General features: G+C 33.6%; 1 protein-coding gene across 2 annotated transcripts in view; it reads right to left on the bottom strand.

The window, feature by feature from the left end:
- Nucleotides 1-19,776, bottom strand: part of LOC143250416 (protein eva-1-like) — an 88,992-nt gene that overhangs the window by 54,747 nt on the left and 14,469 nt on the right. Inside the window, exon 2 of one of the 2 annotated variants that reach the window (XM_076500882.1) lies at nucleotides 13,863-13,913. The exons of the other annotated variant lie outside the window; for it this stretch is intronic. Coding sequence (XP_076356997.1) covers nucleotides 13,863-13,913 — 51 coding nt within the window. The remainder of the gene's footprint in view (nucleotides 1-13,862; nucleotides 13,914-19,776) is intronic. 2 annotated transcript variants of the gene reach the window in all.

Here is a 19,776-nt window from a genome sequence, read left to right as displayed (position 1 = left end):
TAAAAATCTGTATTTTAATTTTTCTCACTGCCAAGCTTCTCCTAAAAACCTATTTTTTAATTTTTTTTCTCGCTGCAAGTTTCTTCTAAAATCTGTATTTTAATTTTTTCTGCTGCCAAGTTTCTCCTAAAACCTATTTTTAATTTTTTCTCACTGCCAAGTTTCTTCTAAAATCTGTATTTTAATTTTTCTCACTGTCTGTAAGTTTCTCCTAAAACCTATTTTTAAATTTTTCTCACTGCCAAGTTTCTCCTAAAAACCTATTTTTTAATTTTTCTCACTGCCAAGTTTCTCCTAAAAACCTGTATTTTAATTTTTCTCGCTGCCAAGTTTCTTCTAAAAATCTGTATTTTAATTTTTCTCACTGCCAAGTTTCTCCTAAAAACCTATTTTTTAATTTTTCTCGCTGCCAAGTTTCTTCTAAAAATCTGTATTTTAATTTTTCTCACTGCCAAGTTTCTCCTAGAAACCTATTTTTTAATTTTTCTCACTGCCAAGTTTCACATAAAAACCTGTATTTTAATTTTTATCGCTGCCAAGTTTCTCCTCTATTGTTTTCTCACCGATATTGTTTTTATCGTAGTCAATGTCTCTTTGATTCTCGATGACAAGAAACCCACTAGAAATAAAAATGTATCTCAGAATAGCTGGTATGGGTATTAACACTGTTATTGATAAACAGAGAACAACGTTTAGACCTTCCTAGGTCAACGTGAAGATGACTTAGGAAGGTCGAAATGTCGTTCTCTGCTTATCATTAAAAGTGTTAATATCCATACCAGCTGTTCTGAGATAGAGTGTGCCTGTAAGTTCTCATATATATACAGTTTGATTTTATCGTTGTCAATGATCTTCTAAGTACTCAAAGTTTGGTCTTATCGTTGTCTCTCTAAATACTTGTAATTTGGTTTTATCGATGTAAATGTTTGGATTCATCATTGTCGAGGTCTACCTGAGTACTTGTGGGGATATTATATAGCGGAGGTTAATCCGGCTATTCGTTGGCAAAAAGGGTTGGCGGTGGGTGATGATGACTTCCCTCTAGTCTTACACCGCTAAATTAGGGATTTTTAGCGAAGAAAGCCCTCGGAAAGCCTTGAATGAAATTCAAAACAAAGAACTGAAAATTCTAGAAGGATAATTCGAGAGTGTTTATTAGTCACGTGTTATAAATGGTGTTTTTTATTGTAAGTTTGTCTTCTTGTGTCATTCCACGCCCTAATTCGGCACCATCTGACAGTGAAGTTACCAGTTCCGTCAAGTTACAGAATTAGGTTGTCAGATGACTTCTGACAGACCTAAGGGAACTCAACCCACAACAACGTGAAGTACAGCGACAGCTGGTGCAGGAAGAGTGAAAACACACAAGTGACACGTCTCTGGAGAAGAGGTGTAGGGTGCTGTGTAAACGACCACCGTTTCAAGTCGACCATGAAACTGACTTTGTATTTATAATGCTAGATGCTTAAACCAATGTATGAATGAACTTTGTACCAAGTGCAATATGAGATTCGCCGTCCAATAGTTATGTTGTACGCAACCGCAACAGATGGTTAAACGTCCAAGTGATCACCTTAACCTCAAGCAATGTTTAACCTCCAAAATGATCCCTCACACGCAATATAGAGATTAATTGTTTCAAATCACTTATCAGGTTTGTTTGTTTTTTTAACAGCAATGTGACTTGGAAGTGAGTATAGTCAAAAACAACTTCGATAAAATCCTTACAATAAAATCGTATGAAGACAATTGAAAATGTGGCCAGTTAATGCTATATTGCAAATGAAACAAAAATTGATTAATTTTAAGTTTTTAGAAATATATATACAGCGAAATTTGTTTTAGGCTAAGCACAAAGCAACGCCACCACTGATATCGAAATTCAGATTCTAGTATCGTAATCCGCACATATACACATAAGCTGTTTAGAGGAACAGAGGACAAGGGTGAACTTTTTCATATCTTAGTTCACTTACTAAACGCTAGGTGTCATATAACGGAATTAATAGCACAGCAGAGTGTCGTATGTTAGAGAACAAATTTAAATAAATTATCAAATATATCTTAAATCGTTTTTGAAATATTCATATATTCCCTTCGTTCGTAGATATAAAAACACTACGATATAATAATTTTTATAATTTAGAGAAAAAAATTCCAAAACTCCAGCCTTACTCACGAGCTTCCTTCGTGTACTGGGTAAATGATTGTGTGTTGTATTAGCGAGCGAATAGCACACAGAAGAGAAGATAAGAAAACCCTTTACGTCAGTGTGTGCCTTGATCTTTGGAACATGAACGTGTTGACTGCGTTTGTATATTAGTCACGCAATTGAAAAAATGGAAAACACTTCCTGTGTTTTTAATCTCGCTTGCTTAACTTTCTAAGTTAGCTCTATAATACCTGTGACCAAATGATGCCGTCATAATGGATGGGAGACTTCTTTTCATATCATGAACATTACCTTAGAACTTTCCTCGGGTTGCAGAAAGTATTCATTCAAAAACAACATTAAGTAATATGTTCTAAGGGAGGGAAATGTAAACCACAAACACACACAAGCATATGTTCTGAATATATCAATAAATGATGTATAACATTTAGCCCCAAATTAAGTAATTAGATTACGTTGCTAAGTAACCACAAAAGCTAATTATAGTGATTTCATGACCCCTCAAATTATAGATGAGGACAATGTTAATAATGAAGTCACGAAGTAACACAATAATAACAGTTAGTCATGAAGTAACACAATTATCACAGTGAGTCAGAAAGTAGCACAATAATTTAGTGAAGTCAGGAAGTAACACAAAAATAACAGTTATTCATGCAGTAACACAATTATCACAGTGAGTCAGAAAGTAGCACAATAATTTAGTGAAGTCAGGAAGTAACACAAAAATAACAGTTATTCATGCAGTAACACAATTATCACAGTGAGTCATGAAGTAACACAATACTAATAGTGAGGTCACGAAGATACACAATAACAACAGTGAAATCATGAAGTAACAATAATAACAGTAAAGTTATGAAGTAACACAATACCAATAGTGAAGTCACGAAGATACACAATAACAACAGTGAAACCATGAAGTAACACAGTAATAACAGTAAAGTCATAAAGTAACATAATACCAATAGTAAAGTCACGAAGATACACAATAACAACAGTGAAGTAATGAAGTAACACAGTAATGACAGTGAAGTAATGAAGTAACACAATAATGACAGTGAAGTAATGAAGTAACACAATAATAACAGTAAGTCATGAAGTAACACAATAATAACAGTGAATTCATGAAGTAACATAATACTAATAGTGAAGTCATGAAGTAGCATAATACTAATAGTGAAGTCATGAAGTAACATAATACTAATAGTGAAGTCATAAAGTAGCATAATACTAATAGTGAAGTCATGAAGTAACACATTAATGACAGTGAAGTCATGAAGTAACACAATAATAACAGTGAAGTCATGAAGTAGCATAATACTAATAGTGAAGTCATGAAGTAACACATTAATGACAGTGAAGTCATGAAGTAACACAATAATAACAGTGAAGTCATGAAGTAACACAATAATAACAGTGAAGTCATGAAGTAACATAATACTAATAGTGAAGTCATGAAGTAACACATTAATGACAGTGAAGTCATGAAGTAACACAATAATAACAGTGAAGTCATGAAGTAACATAATACTAATAGTGAAGTCATGAAGTAGCATAATACTAATAGTGAAGTCATGAAGTAACACAATAATAACAGTGAAGTCATGAAGTAACATAATACTAATAGTGAAGTCATGAAGTAGCATAATACTAATAGTGAAGTCATGAAGTAACACAATACTTTATTAAAGTCATAAAGTAACAATACTAATAGTGAAGCCATGAATAATACAATACCAAAAACCCTCTGTTACGTTGAAGCAAACATTATGTGATATTTCATGCCATCAAGTGCTGTTCCTCATTTTCTTTAATATTTTAGTATCATAACCAGGCTTATGATCCAGAAATGTGGTGTAACATTTTAAGTTGATATGAATGTATAACGTTGTTAGAAAGTTTTATGAAAGAACAATTCCAGATTTCGTGGATTCGGAGGTAGTTACAAACTGTATCGGTTCGTTGTTTCCTGAGGCCTTAAAATACGAGACTAGTGTTCAAAATGAAAGTTCAGGGAAGAAGTCGAGTCTTTATGTTGAACTGAATTCAATAAAATCTCTGGACTGCAAAGTCACCAGCAAAGAGTAATTTCCTAGTGCATCAACGGAAAGTAAACGGACTAACAACATTAAAATAGAGAATTCAATCCCATATGGTAGATGTACTTTGTAGTTTGGCACTAGAAGACGACACAAATGTAAAGAGGGATCCCAAAATATTAAGTAACGTTCAGTGTTAAGGTTGTTGTAGTTAGTCATTGTTATATTATATTTTAAAGTTGTTGTGGTAAGTTACGGTAAAATTGTATGATAAGTACCTTGATGACTCAAGTTAACACACCATAATCACAACAAACATTAGGTACCTTAATGACTCAAGTTAACACACCATAATCACAACAAACATTAGGTACCTTAATGACTCAAGTTAACACACCATAATCACAACAAACATTAGGTACCTTAATGACTCAAGTTAACACACCATAATCACAACAAACATTAGGTACCTTAATGACTCAAGTTAACACACCATAATCACAACAAACATTAGGTACCTTAATGACTCAAGTTAACACACCATAATCACAACAAACATTAGGTACCTTAATGACTCAAGTTAACACACCATAATCACAACAAACATTAGGTACCTTGATGACTCAAGTTAACTCACCATAATCACAACAAACATTAGGTACCTTGATGACTCAAGTTAACACACCATAATCACAACAAACATTAGGTACCTTGATGACTCAAGTTAACACACCATAATCACAACAAACATTAGGTACCTTGATGACTCAAGTTAACACACCATAATCACAACAAACATTAGGTACCTTAATGACTCAAGTTAACACACCATAATCACAACAAACATTAGGTACCTTAATGACTCAAGTTAACACACCATAATCACAACAAACATTAGGTACCTTGATGACTCAAGTTAACACACCATAATCACAACAAACATTAGGTACCTTAATGACTCAAGTTAACACACCATAATCACAACAAACATTAGGTACCTTAATGACTCAAGTTAACACACCATAACCACAACAAACATTAGGTACCTTAATGACTCAAGTTAACACACCATAATCACAACAAACATTAGGTACCTTAATGACTCAAGTTAACACACCATAATCACAACAAACATTAGGTACCTTAATGACTCAAGTTAACACACCATAATCACAACAAACATTAGGTACCTTAATGACTCATGGTAATACAGTTTAACCACAACACTGATTAACTACCTTAATGACTCATGATAATACAGTTTAACCAGAACAATGATTAACTTCCTTAATGGCCCATGGTAATACAGTTTAACCACAACAATGATTAAATACCTTGATGATTCCTGTTAATACAGTTTAACCACAACAATGATTAACTTCCTTAATGACTCATGGTAATACAGTTTACCACAACAAATATTAACTACTTTAATGACTCAGGTTAATCAGTTTAACCACAACACTGATTAACTACCTTAATGACTCATGATAATACAGTTTAACCAGAACAATGATTAACTTCCTTAATGGCCCATGGTAATACAGTTTAACCACAACAATGATTAAATACCTTGATGATTCCTGTTAATACAGTTTAACCACAACAATGATTAACTTCCTTAATGACTCATGGTAATACAGTTTACCACAACAAACATTAACTACCTTAATGACTCATGGTAATACTGATAAACCACAACAATGATTAACTACCTTAATGACTCATGGTAATACTGTTTAACCACAACAAACATTAACTACCTTAATGACTCATGTTAATACAGTTTAACCACAACAAACATTAACTTCCTTAATGACTCATGGTAATACAGTTTACCACAACAAACATTAACTACCTTAATGACTCATGGTAATACAGTTTAACCACAACAAACATTAACTTCTTTAATGACTCATGTTAGTACACTTTAACCACAACAAACATTAACTACCTTAATGACTCATGGTAATACAGTTTAACCACAACAAACATTAACTTCCTTAATGACTCATGTTAGTACACTTTAACCACAACAAACATTAACTTCCTTAATGACTCATGGTAATACAGTTTAACCACAAGAAACATTAACTTCCTTAATGGCTCATGTTAGTACAGTTTAACCACAACAAATATTAACTTCCTTAATGACTCATGGTAATACAGTTTAACCACAAGAAACATTAACTTCCTTAATGGCTCATGTTAGTACAGTTTAACCACAACAAATATTAACTTCCTTAATGGCTCATGGTAATACAGTTTAACCAGAACAAACATTAACTTCCTTAATGACTCATGTTAATACAGTTTAACCACAACAAACATTAACTTCCTTAATGACTCATGTTAATACAGTTTAACCACAACAAACATTAACTTCCTTAATGACTCATGGTAATACTGTTTAACCCCAACAAACATTAATTACCTTGATGACTCAGGTTAATACAGTTTAATCATGATGAATAATGTTTGAATCTGTTTTAATTATATTGAACATTATAAAGAAATGTTGTTATTGTAGCCACAACTTAAGATTTGAAATGAATGTTTTGTGATATTTCTTATTTAAACTGAAACACACATATGTAAATATAACGCTTCGTTTCTGTGCCATTAATGTTAAAATTTGCGACATAATACATATTTCTGTAACAATAATAAAGGATTTCTGTAGATACTGGTCGAGGTATGTGGACAAATTTGTAATTTCTAGTTAATTTGAGACTCTTTCTAAAGTCTATTTTGTCACTTAACTCATAACATGAACTGTTAGTTGAACAGAGGTTGGTGAGACGCTTAAGTTAGTTACAATAGACAGAGAACTTGACACGTTGTTTATTAATACGGTTTTTATCAAGTATAAACATCATAATATTAGTTTCAGGCGTGGGATTAATCATTAATGTTTATGCTATTGATCGGTTGTTATGTGGGAACCGATGGTTTTTCAAGAGGGACAACTCATGGAGAAACAGTAAATATTTAGTTTCTGTAAGTTCCCTTAAGCAACAGATTCAGAGATGTCTTTCATCACAATGTGATTTTGTTCTGTCATTTGAAGCCGAACTGCGAGGCAGTACAAAGAGTTTGAGAAATGCATTCGTCAAACAAACTTCAAGTTGTGTGAGAAGTGAAACAGTTATATAATTTGGTTGTATAAAACAAGAACCTCGTGGATCTTTCAGTTGTTATTCACGTTTTATTTAGACACTGTAGTTTGTTTAAACGCTTATCTCTGAGACATTATGTGTATATATAGTTTTATCTTTCTATAGTTTTGTACAGATCTTAAAACTATAACCATTACGAGTAGAATGTGAAACTTACACTAAATTATCTTTTGAAACTAGCTTCCAGACGATACTAAGAAATATAAATAATGTAGAAAAGTCCTAGAATAAAAAGCAAGCCCGTAACTGACCCATTGGACGTTCGTGACTTTGTTAGTGGAACACATTACTTTAATATTAAAACACCACATTCTACTCAGTTGGAGTGGAGATTACCATGGACGCATATTTCATCTCTGAGTAATACGTCCTACTAGATTTAGTTGATATATAAAATATGCTTCTAAATGTAAACTAATACAATATTTTTCCTTACTCTTTTGTAAGGGTTTTGCAAGGAAATCCTTGCGATGTCTTCCTGGGATGTTACAGAAAAGCGAATAATAGTTTTAACACTTAGATAAACGATTTATTTCTGTTCATATGTTATTATTTTATGTTATGTAATTATTATGCTATTTTTTTTACCAGATAGCACCAAACAAAGGTTTGCAGTTTATTCTAGCTCGTGCGTTTGTGTTTTCTTAAAACAAAGCTACATCGGGCGATCTGCTGGGTCCATTGAGGAGAATAGAACCCTTGATTTTTGAGTCATAAATCCGTAGACTTATCGCTGTACTAGCGAGGGGCTAATTCGTGGGACAAGAAGTGAAATTTTAACTACATATTTGTGATTGTGTAAACAAACTAAAATAGATTTAAAATGAATATTATTATAAGTTATCTGTAAACAACACTTCGAATCGTTGAAGTAGTTGAGTACTTAGGTTTTCAGATATAAATCTGATTATTGCTATCGTGTTCTTGATTTGATACAGTAAAATAAAATTACTACGACATTTTCATGTTGTATTAAAACTATCATATTTACCTTACTTTAATTTAACACAGGTCACTGCAGCTCAGCTGTTGCTAAGCTGAATAAAACGGCATATACAAACAGGGAAGTTTCAACAAAGTACGACCTCTAGCGGAAAATGGTCTGTGAAATATCCAACGTCGTCAGTTAACAAATGAGCCATGAAAACAAAAAGTAGGGGTAAGCCAGTGGAGGCCAGTTGTGACAGGGGTGGGGCCAAGTTGAAACTAAACAGTTGTAGACAATGTTCACGGTTGAGTGACTGGAAGTAATTAGATGACATTTCTCCTTGGACAACGACTGATCTAGACATTGCAAATCTATTTAGAAGAACTTTAAATAATCAAAGTCTATTTTAAAGGACTATTTGACCTGGCTGTGCCTAATTACGAACTTATAGATTAGAGGGATGGCAGATAATCAACAGCACCAGCCGCCAATCCTTGGGCTACGCTAGTCAAATAGAGTGATTTGATCGTAACTGACTCAGGATTGCGGCAGTTTAATTGGGCCGCATCCGTCGCAAAACACCGCCACATCCAACGTTTTAGGCATAGCAGTTCAGTTGGTGATACTTTGGAGTTACCATTTTGACACAAGTCACTAGGCTTGAAACTGATTTAATATCTTAGCATCGTGCTATGCTTCTCAGGCTATTATAGAATAAGTGATTAAAAACATCTGTTTTTAACATGGTATCTGCCTTATCAATATTTATGGTGGTGTCAAGAATAAATAAATCACGACAAACATATCCACAGCTGCAGACCCACAGCTTTCTGGCTCGAACCACGATATGTCATTGGACATACACAGCGTTGCAGCTGTGAAGACATAATAATTGTGTTGCAGATTTGTAAATATTGCAACAATAAGACTGTAATAACATTGACTTCATAACGGGCTGTTCATGGACTATTGTCGATCCGAAGATCCAAGGTTCGAGAGCATTCAACTGTGCGAGCACAGAAACACCAAACACTAATCTCAGTACTCGGTTAAGAGTAGCTTCAAAGGCGGCGAATGCTGTTAGCTTATTATCCTGTATTTGTTCAGAAGTAATTAGGTGCATCTGTGCTCGAGCCTTGGATGTTTTTTTGAATTTCGCGCAAAGCTAAACATGTGTTAAGAAATTGTATAACAAACCCACCTCACCATGAAACATTTACAAAGTACAGAATTATCTAGTCCCATAGATACGTGAAACAGGACATAACTTGAAGGTCACATCATATACCTCTTCCCAAGCCCATATGCGAGTCAAAACAAACAACTCTTTTCTTTCTGAACAGAACGTTACAACCTTGTTTGTTTGTTTTTTTAGTTTTACGCAAAGCTACTCCAGAACTACATGCGCTAGACGTCTCTAATTTAGAGAAAAGGAAGCTAGTCATCATCACCCACCGTCAACTCTTGGGCTTCTCTTTTACCTACGAATAGTGGGATTCACCGTAACATTATATCGCCCCGACGGCTGAAAGGGCGAGCATGTTTGGTGCAACGGGGATTCGAACCTGTGACTCTCATATTACGAGTCGAACGTCTTAACCCACGTAGCTATGCTGGGCTGAGCGTTGGAGTTCTATTTCCAGGTTGTATAGTATATATACTCTTGTGTAAATGCTATTTAGTTTGAAAGTACCAATATCCAACTTATTATTATTGGATTGGGTCGCTTCGTGTTAGCAACCAATATTTTTCTGACAGGTTTTAGAAAACTGTCAGTCCCAGTGAGGTGAAACTAAGAACACGTGCCAGGTGTGGATATATCTTATATTGTTTTGAAATTCGATTTTACCCAGTCTTTAATTTTTTATTTTATTTTTTAACACTTGCCACGAACTAACAATTTATTTTGGTGTTACTGTCAAACTTCGAGATACCAGCTCTTTGATTTATTACGCTATGTAACAAAAATTTTGTTCCTGGATAGTATGTGTTATTTCTTAATTGCTTATGTTGTAAAAGTACAGAAAATGGCCATTATTCCCTTCAAACTCTGCTTTTGTGACCTGGATAATGACATTTAGAAATCAACCTATTTTCTATGTAAAAACGGGCAAATTTGCACATTTTCATTTACATTAGGTCTGAATAAAACAACATATGAATCAAGATTTACATGTATTTATACTAAAGTTATACAAAAATGTTTAGAAGTGAGTAATTTTTCGAGATTTGCGACTGTAATGTAAATCACTTTCACGTATCAGCTCCCAAATATATTCTCCCATCATGTTTTCATTATATGCTCCCAGGTCACAAAAGCATAGTTTGAAGAGAAAAAAAGGTCTTTTCTATTTACTTTAGGCATAAGCAATTGGGAAATAACACTTTCTGCCCAGGAACCAGAAAAAGTAAACATTTTGTTACATAGTGTTATAGGTAAATAAATAGATACCCCACCCTTCTCTCCACCTCACACAACACTGGAAATGAAGAAACATATAAACTAGACGATAAGAAAATGCACTCCAAGTGATGTTCTGATGTCATGTTTAGACGATAAGAAAATGCACTCCAAGTGATGTTCTGATGTCATGTTTAGACGATAAGAAAATGCACTCCAAGTGATGTTCTGATGTCATGTTTAGACGATAAGAAAATGCACTCCAGGTGATGTTCTGATGTCATGTTTAGACGATAAGAAAATGCACTCCAGGTGATGTTCTGATGTCACGTTTAGACGATAAGAAAATGCACTCCAGGTGATGTTCTGATGTCATGTTTAGACGATAAGAAAATGCACCCAGGTGAGTTTCTGATGTCATGTTTAGACGATAAGAAAATGCACTCCAGGTGAGTTTCTGATGTCATGTTTAGACGATAAGAAAATGCACTCCAGGTGAGTTTCTGATGTCATGTTTAGACGATAAGAAAATGCACTCCAGGTGAGTTTCTGATGTCATGTTTAGACGATAAGAAAATGCACTCCAGGTGAGTTTCTGATGTCATGTTTAGACGATAAGAAAATGCACTCCAAGTGATGTTCTGATGTCACGTTTAGACGATAAGAAAATGCACCCAGGTGATGTTCTGATGTCATGTTTAGACGATAAGAAAATGCACTCCAGGTGATGTTCTGATGTCATGTTTAGATGATAATAAAATACACTCCAGGTGATGTTCTGATGTCATGTTTAGACGATAAGAAAATGTTCTCCAGGTGACGTTCTGATGTCAGGTTAAGACGATAATAAAATGCACTCCAGGTGATGTTCTGATGTCACGTTTAGTTCTTTGTTACACAAAAACTTTCTTTTTATGCTAGAAGCGACAGATGCTTTTCTTTCTGCTCAAACTGCACCATTCTAGGCTTAGGACGCGACTCTAGGCCTACACAACATGGTGAGAAGGTATATGTGATAGGGTGTTGGAACTGTAAGGGTGCTGTTGATCCTTGAGATAAATTATGTGAGCTTATATTCATTTACAGATGGTTGACCTGTAATCCAAAACAACAGTTTTTGTAGTTTGCTAGTTTATTTATTCCCAACACCTCAATTATTCTCAATTGGTTGGCCAAACCAGCTTCTGATAATATAGTAAGTTAAAATGTTAAACCGTTTCAGTTGTGACGTTTGTACATAAACAGTGGACCGAACGTAGTTCCGGGATGGTGGAAACGAGAAACCACACTTCACATCTCTCTACCATCAAACCGCGCTTTGTATTCTGAAACCGTCTGTGTACATCACAGACGTCAGAGTCAATCATTCGACTAGAGTAGTCAAGTAATTGGTTTTCTTCTTTTTGATATTTCACGAAAATTAGAGAGGTTAGTGCTGGTATCTGTCATGTGGCTCTGCTTGAGTATTGGATAAAATAAATGATTTTGTAACACTGACTTATAATACTTTTGAATCAAACGATTAACTTTCAAGGTATTTATATTATTGTAGGTAATATGCCATATTTATCTATTTGTTTGTTTGTTTTGGAATTTCGCACAAAGCTATTCGAGGGCTATCTGTGCTAGCCATCCCTAATTTAGCAGTGTAAGACTAGAGAGAAGGCAACTAGTCATCACCACCCACCGCCAACTATTGGGCTATTCTTTTACCAACGAATAGTGGGATTTACGATAACATTATAACACTACCACAGCTGAAAGGGCGAGCATTTTTGGTGTAACGGGGACTACGAGTCGCACGCCTCAACTCACTTGACAATACCAGGCCGTAATATGAAGTGTAATGTACTAATTATCCATTTGTCGTAAAGTAAACTAATGGAAAGTATGCACAGTTTTTAACAAATGTTAATAAAACACAGAGAAAAATTAAATGTGATATTGTATGTGGTTTTGGAACACATTAAATGTAATATTGTATGTGGTTTTTGAACACATTAAATGTAATATTGTATGTGGTTTTGGAACACATTAAATGTAATATTCTTGGTATGTGGTTCTGGAACTCATTAAATGTAATATTGTATGTGGTTTTTGAACACATTAAATGTAATATTCTTGGTATGTGGTTTTGGAACACATTAAATGTAATATTCTTGGTATGTGGTTTTGGAACACATTAAATGTAATATTCTTGGTATGTGGTTTTGGAACACATTAAATGTAATATTCTTGGTGGAACACATTAAATGTAATGTGGTTTTGGAACACATTAAATGTAATATTGTATGTGGTTCTGGAACACATTAAATGTAATATTCTTAGTATGTGGTTTTGGAACTCATTAAATATAATATTCTTGGTATGTGGTTCTGGAACACATTAAATGTAATATTGTATGTGGTTTTGGAACACATTAAATGTAATATTCTTGGTATGTGGTTCTGGAACACATTAAATGTAATATTCTTGGTTTTGGAACACATTTCTATGTGTTTGTGTTTTTTTCCTTTTAAGTTTCACGTGTTTAATTTTTTTAACTTGCTGCTTCCAGTTATTTACAAATTTAACTGAATAAAACGCCCTCTCAGTCTCTGCATTATCACCACGAAAGGTTCTGTTTGAGGATTTATCATGATGTCTGAGTGTTTTGATACTCGAATATCATTATGATGTATCTACAATATAAGTCTGAGATATACTGTAATGGTATATCCAGAAGTCTGGGATCTTTGAGGTATTACTATAAAGAATGGTTAAGATTAGCTTGCCCGTTTAATAAAGTATCTGAGATTTCCTGTAATGGTTTATTGAGAAAGGTTGTTTCATAATAATAGTTCAAGTTGGAATTATTTTATTTTGTTTAGCTAATACAACCTCAACAGACTAAAACTGGTTTGTTCATAAATGGTGGTGACGTAACCTTGTTTAACTAATACAACCATAATAGACTAAAACTGGTTTCTTGTTAAATGGTGATGACGTAACAGTGTACTGTAGGTTAATGAATTAGGGAAGTGTGTAGAGAAAATCACGTGTAAGGCAGGTCCATCTACACTTGTGTTATTTGTGTGCTGTTTTTGAAAGTAAGCCTAAAATTATTCAGATGCTGATTGGCTGTTTTTTGTATACTTACATGCTGATTGGCTGTCTTGAATAGTAATACGTAGAGTTCTTTGCTGATTGGCTATTTTGATGAGAAACAAATAAAAACAGGCCTTAAATTTCCAAAGGCAGTCGAGAAATAATTAAAATATCTGTAATGCTTAAGTTTAACCTAGGTATTGGGTTTCATGGCGTGTTAATTAATGATAAGAACGTAAATTGATTATAGAGGTACGATAAGGAATGTTATATAAGGATTAATTAATCTGGTTAGAATATAAAAGAAACGTAGTGTGCCTTAATTATAACAAATTATTAAGAAATGTTTTATCTTCCAAATTTCATTACAACAAGATAACTAAAGCCAGGTCAATAAGGCTCATATTAAATGCGTTCTCTAATTCAAAGTTCCCGTTGAAGAATGAACATGCATCCATATTTTAGCGTTTTTATGTTGAAAATTTAACCCTTGAATTATAACTGCCGCACTGAATAATATAGTCTCTCTCAAAACGTGAACAGAAATTAACAGTTAGTGGTGAGTTTTAACTGTGTTTGGATCCATCTAACCCCAACATTGTATATGTAGTTAAAGTGGAGTTTGATTCCCGTCAGTGGATAGAGTGCATAATAACCCATTGTGTAGCTTCGCAATAACAAAACAGCAACAACATTTACGACTCTATGTTTGAAAATTGAAGAGAAATATGACAAAATGGAAAATAAAAGATATCAAACAAATATTTAGTTTTAAATAGGTTCGATTATTTAATACCAGGAAGTTTCAAAGACAAGTACGTCTAATCTGACAGAAAATCTCACCAGGCGGCGTCCAGGTTTTATTCACTGCGATTAAATACTTCTTGAAATCGTAAATGTTTTCCATAATCATAAAATAATTCTTTAGTTTGGACAGTCACAAGATGTAAAAAGATAGAGCTTAATATATATTAACGCTCTAATATATATTAACGCTCTTCTGTTTTCTGTATGCCTTCACACCCTTACGACAAAATGCAGCTACAAGAAGACCAACTAAGAAATTGAAGCCCAGCATGGCCAGGTGTTTAAGGCACTCGGTTCGTAATCCGAGGGTTGCGGGTTCGAATCCAGTCACACCAAACATGCTCGCCCTTTCAGCCGTGGGGGCGTTATAATGTGACCATCAATCCCACTATTCGTTGGTAAAAGAGTAGCCCAAGAGTTGGCGGTGTGTGGTAATGACTAGCTGCCTTCCCTCTAATCTTACACTGCTAAATTAGGGACGGTTAGCGCAGATAGCCCTCGTGTAGCACGTGACTCCAGACTAACATGTCCGATTAGCTCAATTAGCGCACGACAGAAACCGTGTGCCGATGATCTCCGTAATGACATCTCTTGGTTCTCTTAAAATAATCTTGAAATCTAAAGTTGTATCGTATTCCCCAGAAACTCGTGAGTAACTCTCTGGGGTCTCTCACCAAGCAGTACCAACGAAGTTCAAGGCTATGGAACTCTAAGAGATTACATTAATTGACAACGACAAGAGATATACGTAGTCGACAAGACACATTAGAAGCAGAGGTTCAATAATTTAAATGGCAATAGAACACAATTAGACTATTACTAATAAATTATGAGTGAGATAAAATAATCTGTGAACCACACTATATCTGCCATATTCACCGCTGACGGGCCTTTTCTCACAATACCATGGATCACCAATTCGGCTGATATATAACAGACACGGTTTGGTTTATGCTATTTGTCACACGGGGTAAGGAAAGTTTAATGTTCCAGGATATTTGTTGTTCATTAAACAAAACAAAAGTAGGATACGTTTCAGAAAAGTATGTTGTCAACTGACGTAAAATATAATTAATGTTACTTAATTAGTGCGTAAACTTCCTGATATATTTTATTAACTGAAGACGATTAATAATGTACAAAAACATTGATTTTCAATCTCTTCTCGAGTAAAACAAAACGAACATTCGATCACCAACAACATCATGGTTTACGTGCTAATATCTTAAAGTAAAATGGCAGACAACCAGAAAGGGTCACGGGTTAAAACCACATTGTGCAAACGATTAAAAGGGCATTGTGACTCGCTGACTTTTATGTTTCCATTATTAAGTGACTACTTGAGTCACGAGCGTTAGCTGAGAACATTCTCAGCAAGTTTATGTATCTTCGCATAACTAACTGTTAAACTTCCAATCTCGACAGGATAGACCTGCTCAAACTTAAAAAAAAACCGAAATAAATCAGACTATAGCGCCATTCTAATCACACCGGAAATAGATTTTAATTTATTCGCTATGATCTATCTAAAATAGAGTCATAAAAACAACTAGAAACGTGCACATACAATAACAAATGTTTAGTGTCAAACTAAACACATAAAAAATATATATTACATAAAGTAACACAAAAACTTAAACCGAGACAGGTTTTAGTGACTGACGTTACAACATTCTTTACAGATATTTGTATCTTATCAACGTGTCTGATATAAGATGTATTTTAAAATAAAATAAGAACAGCTTGCTAGAAAATGTACACATTTTTTAATTTTTCCATTTCGGGCAAAGGAGAAATGTCCACCGTAGAAACGACATTAAAATAACTAACTCTCTCTCACGGAAAAAGAAATTCTGAAAGACAAAGGAAAGGCAAATTTCTGTATCTACAGGGTGTTCGGAAAGTCACTGTGCAGTTTTGTAATCATATGTCTATTCAGTCTATTTCAAGACAGCAACTGATAGCGATGTTTAGAAACAAAATAAGAAGGATCCAGACCTGTATTGATACCAACGGGGTCACTTTCAACACTGTTTATAATTGTCATTCATATTTACCTCCTGTATTCTATGTTGAAACACGTCTGTTGATAAATATATAAGTGCACAGTGACTTTCCGAACACCCTGTATAATGAAAGGTAACAAACCTTTATTTTAACACGTTATTTTTATGATAACTTTCGTGATATTTAAAACAACAATAAAACTAGTAAATTATTCGAAATATTCTGTTTTTTGTGTTTATTATTGAAATAACCATTATTTCGTTATTACTCAAAGAGAGAATGAACTGTTATACCATTTTATTAATATACTGGCTAATATCTTAAATTGATGTTATATTACTGATCGATGAAATGTCATTAAGACATGAAAAGTTGTCCTGACCTTATAAGTAATTATCAAAACTGCTCATAAAAACAGCAAAACACAAAACTTGTTTGTATCTCCGCAGGGACCCAAGAAACCTTCGTGTCAACTTTGTTGAAGGTCCAAAGTCGAAGCACAAAAACGCAAACTAAAAATTTTAACTTATCTCAACGTGGAACAAATGAGTTACATGGAAATATAACAAAGCACCATTATATTTATATAGATAAGTAGTTACATGGACAAAAACAAACAGTACCATTATGTTTATATAGATAAGTAGTTACATGGACAAAAAAACAAACAGTACCATTATGTTTATATAGATAAATAGTTACATGGACAAAAAAACAAACGGTACCATTATGTTTATTTAGATAAATAGTTACATGGACATAAAACAAACAGTACCATTATGTTTATATAGATAAGTAGTTACATGGACAAAAAACCAACGGTACCATTATGTTTATTTAGATAAATAGTTACATGGACATACAACAGCCAGTACTATTACATTTATACAGATAAGTAGTTACATGGACATACAACAAACAATAGTATTATATTTATATAAGTAAGTAGTTACACGGACATACAACAAACAATAGTATTATATTTATATAAGTAAGTAGTTACATGGACATACAACAAACAGAACTACTATATTTATAGAGGTAAGTAGTTATATAGAAATAAAAGAGACTGCCATTATATTCATATAAATAAGTAGTTACACGGACATATAACAGGCATAATTTTTATTTATACAGATAAGTAGTTATATGATCATATAAGGGACTGTACTATTATATTTATACAAATAAGTAGTTACATAAACATACAGCAGGCAGTATTAGAATATTTATATAGATAAGTAGTTATATGGTTATACAAAAGACTACTATTATATTTATATAGACAAATATTTACATGGACATACAAGAGATAGTATTATGTTTTATATAGATAAGTAGGTACATGGACATACAACAGACAAGTACTATTATATGTATATATAAGTAGTTATATGGACATACAACAGCGAGTGTTATTATATTGATATAGATAAATTGTTACATAGACATACAAGAGATAGTATTATGTTTATATAGATAAGTAGTTACATGGACATACAACAGACAGTACTATTATATGTATATATAAGTAGTTATATGGACATACATAAAACAGCGAGTGTTATTATATTGATATAGATAAATAGTTACATAGAAATATAACAGACTACTTTTTATATTTTTATATATATAAGTAGTAACGCACAAACAACAAAAACATTACTATTATAATTATATAGTTAAGTAGTTACATGGACGTACAACAGCCAGTACTATTACATTTATATAGATAAGTAGTTACATGGACATACAATAAACAATACTATTATATTTATATAAGTAAGTAGTTACATGGACATACAACAGACAGAACTACTATATTTATATAGGTCAGTAGTTATATAGAGATATAAGAGACTACAATTATATTTATATAAATAAGTAGTTACACGAACGTATAACAGACATAATATTATATTCATACAGATAAGTAGTTATATGATCATATAAGAGACAGTACTAAAATATTTATATAGATAAGTAGTTATATGGTTATACAAAAGACTACTATTATATTTATACAGACAAATAGTTACATGGACATAAGCAGATAATAGTGTTATGTTTATATAGATAAGTAGGTATATGGACATACAGCAGACAGTACTATTATATTCATATAGATAAATAGTTAAACGGACATACAACAGAAGTACTATTATATATATATAAATAAGTAGTTACATAGACATACAACAAACAGTACTATTGTATTTATATAAATAAGTAGTTATATGGACGTACGACAGACAGTACTTCATATTTATATAGATAAGTCATTACATGGACGTAGAACAAAGTGTACTATTATATTTATATAGATAAGTAGTTACGTAGAAATGCAACAGACAGTACTACTATATTTATATATATACATATCTTTTTCGTGGTTGTTTTGTGTTCTTTTGGGCTATTTGTCCTGTTTTCATTGAGGGAATTGAACCCCGGATGTTACCATTGTAAGTCTGTCGGTAGATGTTTGAGTATGGTAGTCTGTGGTTGGGAGACACTCAAAATGTTATTTAATGATGCGTCAAGAGACCAGAAAGAAAGAATCATTTGCGGCTGTGAGAGCCGAGAGCGGGACAATTACTCATTCTACCGGCCTTCTTGGCAAACTCGACTCCAGTCCTTGGTAGTGGGAGGGTCTGAGACTGACCAGCTGCTGAACTCATGTCAAAGTCGTCATGCTTGATAGGAAGAGTTAGAAGCAGAGCTGCCGGTGGTGGAAGATCCGAGTATCATATTACGTGTTGATGAAATAAAACCCTGATGGCTGTTTAGAATGTGCCCTCGAAAACAAATGTGCCCGTAAATCATGGTGTTTAAGTTTTCGTTGTCGATTTGAAAATCCATTTTTGATGCTTTTATATATAAACATTAACGGCTAGTCAAATCAATGCGTGGCTTGTTTGTCAAACTTACACTTTATCTGACACATTCAGTTCCGACGGAACCTTTTGCTCAATATGTTTGGGTTTGAATTTCACGTAAAGCTACGCGAGGGCTGTCTGCGCTAGCCGTCCCTAATTTAGCAGTGTAAGACTCGAGGGAAGGCAGCTGGTCATCATCACTCACCGCCAACTCTTGGGCTACTCTTTAACCAAAGAATAATGGGATTGACCGTTAATTATAATGCCCCCACGGCT

The sequence above is a fragment of the Tachypleus tridentatus genome, chromosome 5, assembly GCF_004210375.1.
Source record: "Tachypleus tridentatus isolate NWPU-2018 chromosome 5, ASM421037v1, whole genome shotgun sequence".
Lineage (NCBI taxonomy): Eukaryota > Metazoa > Arthropoda > Merostomata > Xiphosura > Limulidae > Tachypleus > Tachypleus tridentatus.
This window is presented reverse-complemented; position numbering and strand designations above follow the sequence as displayed.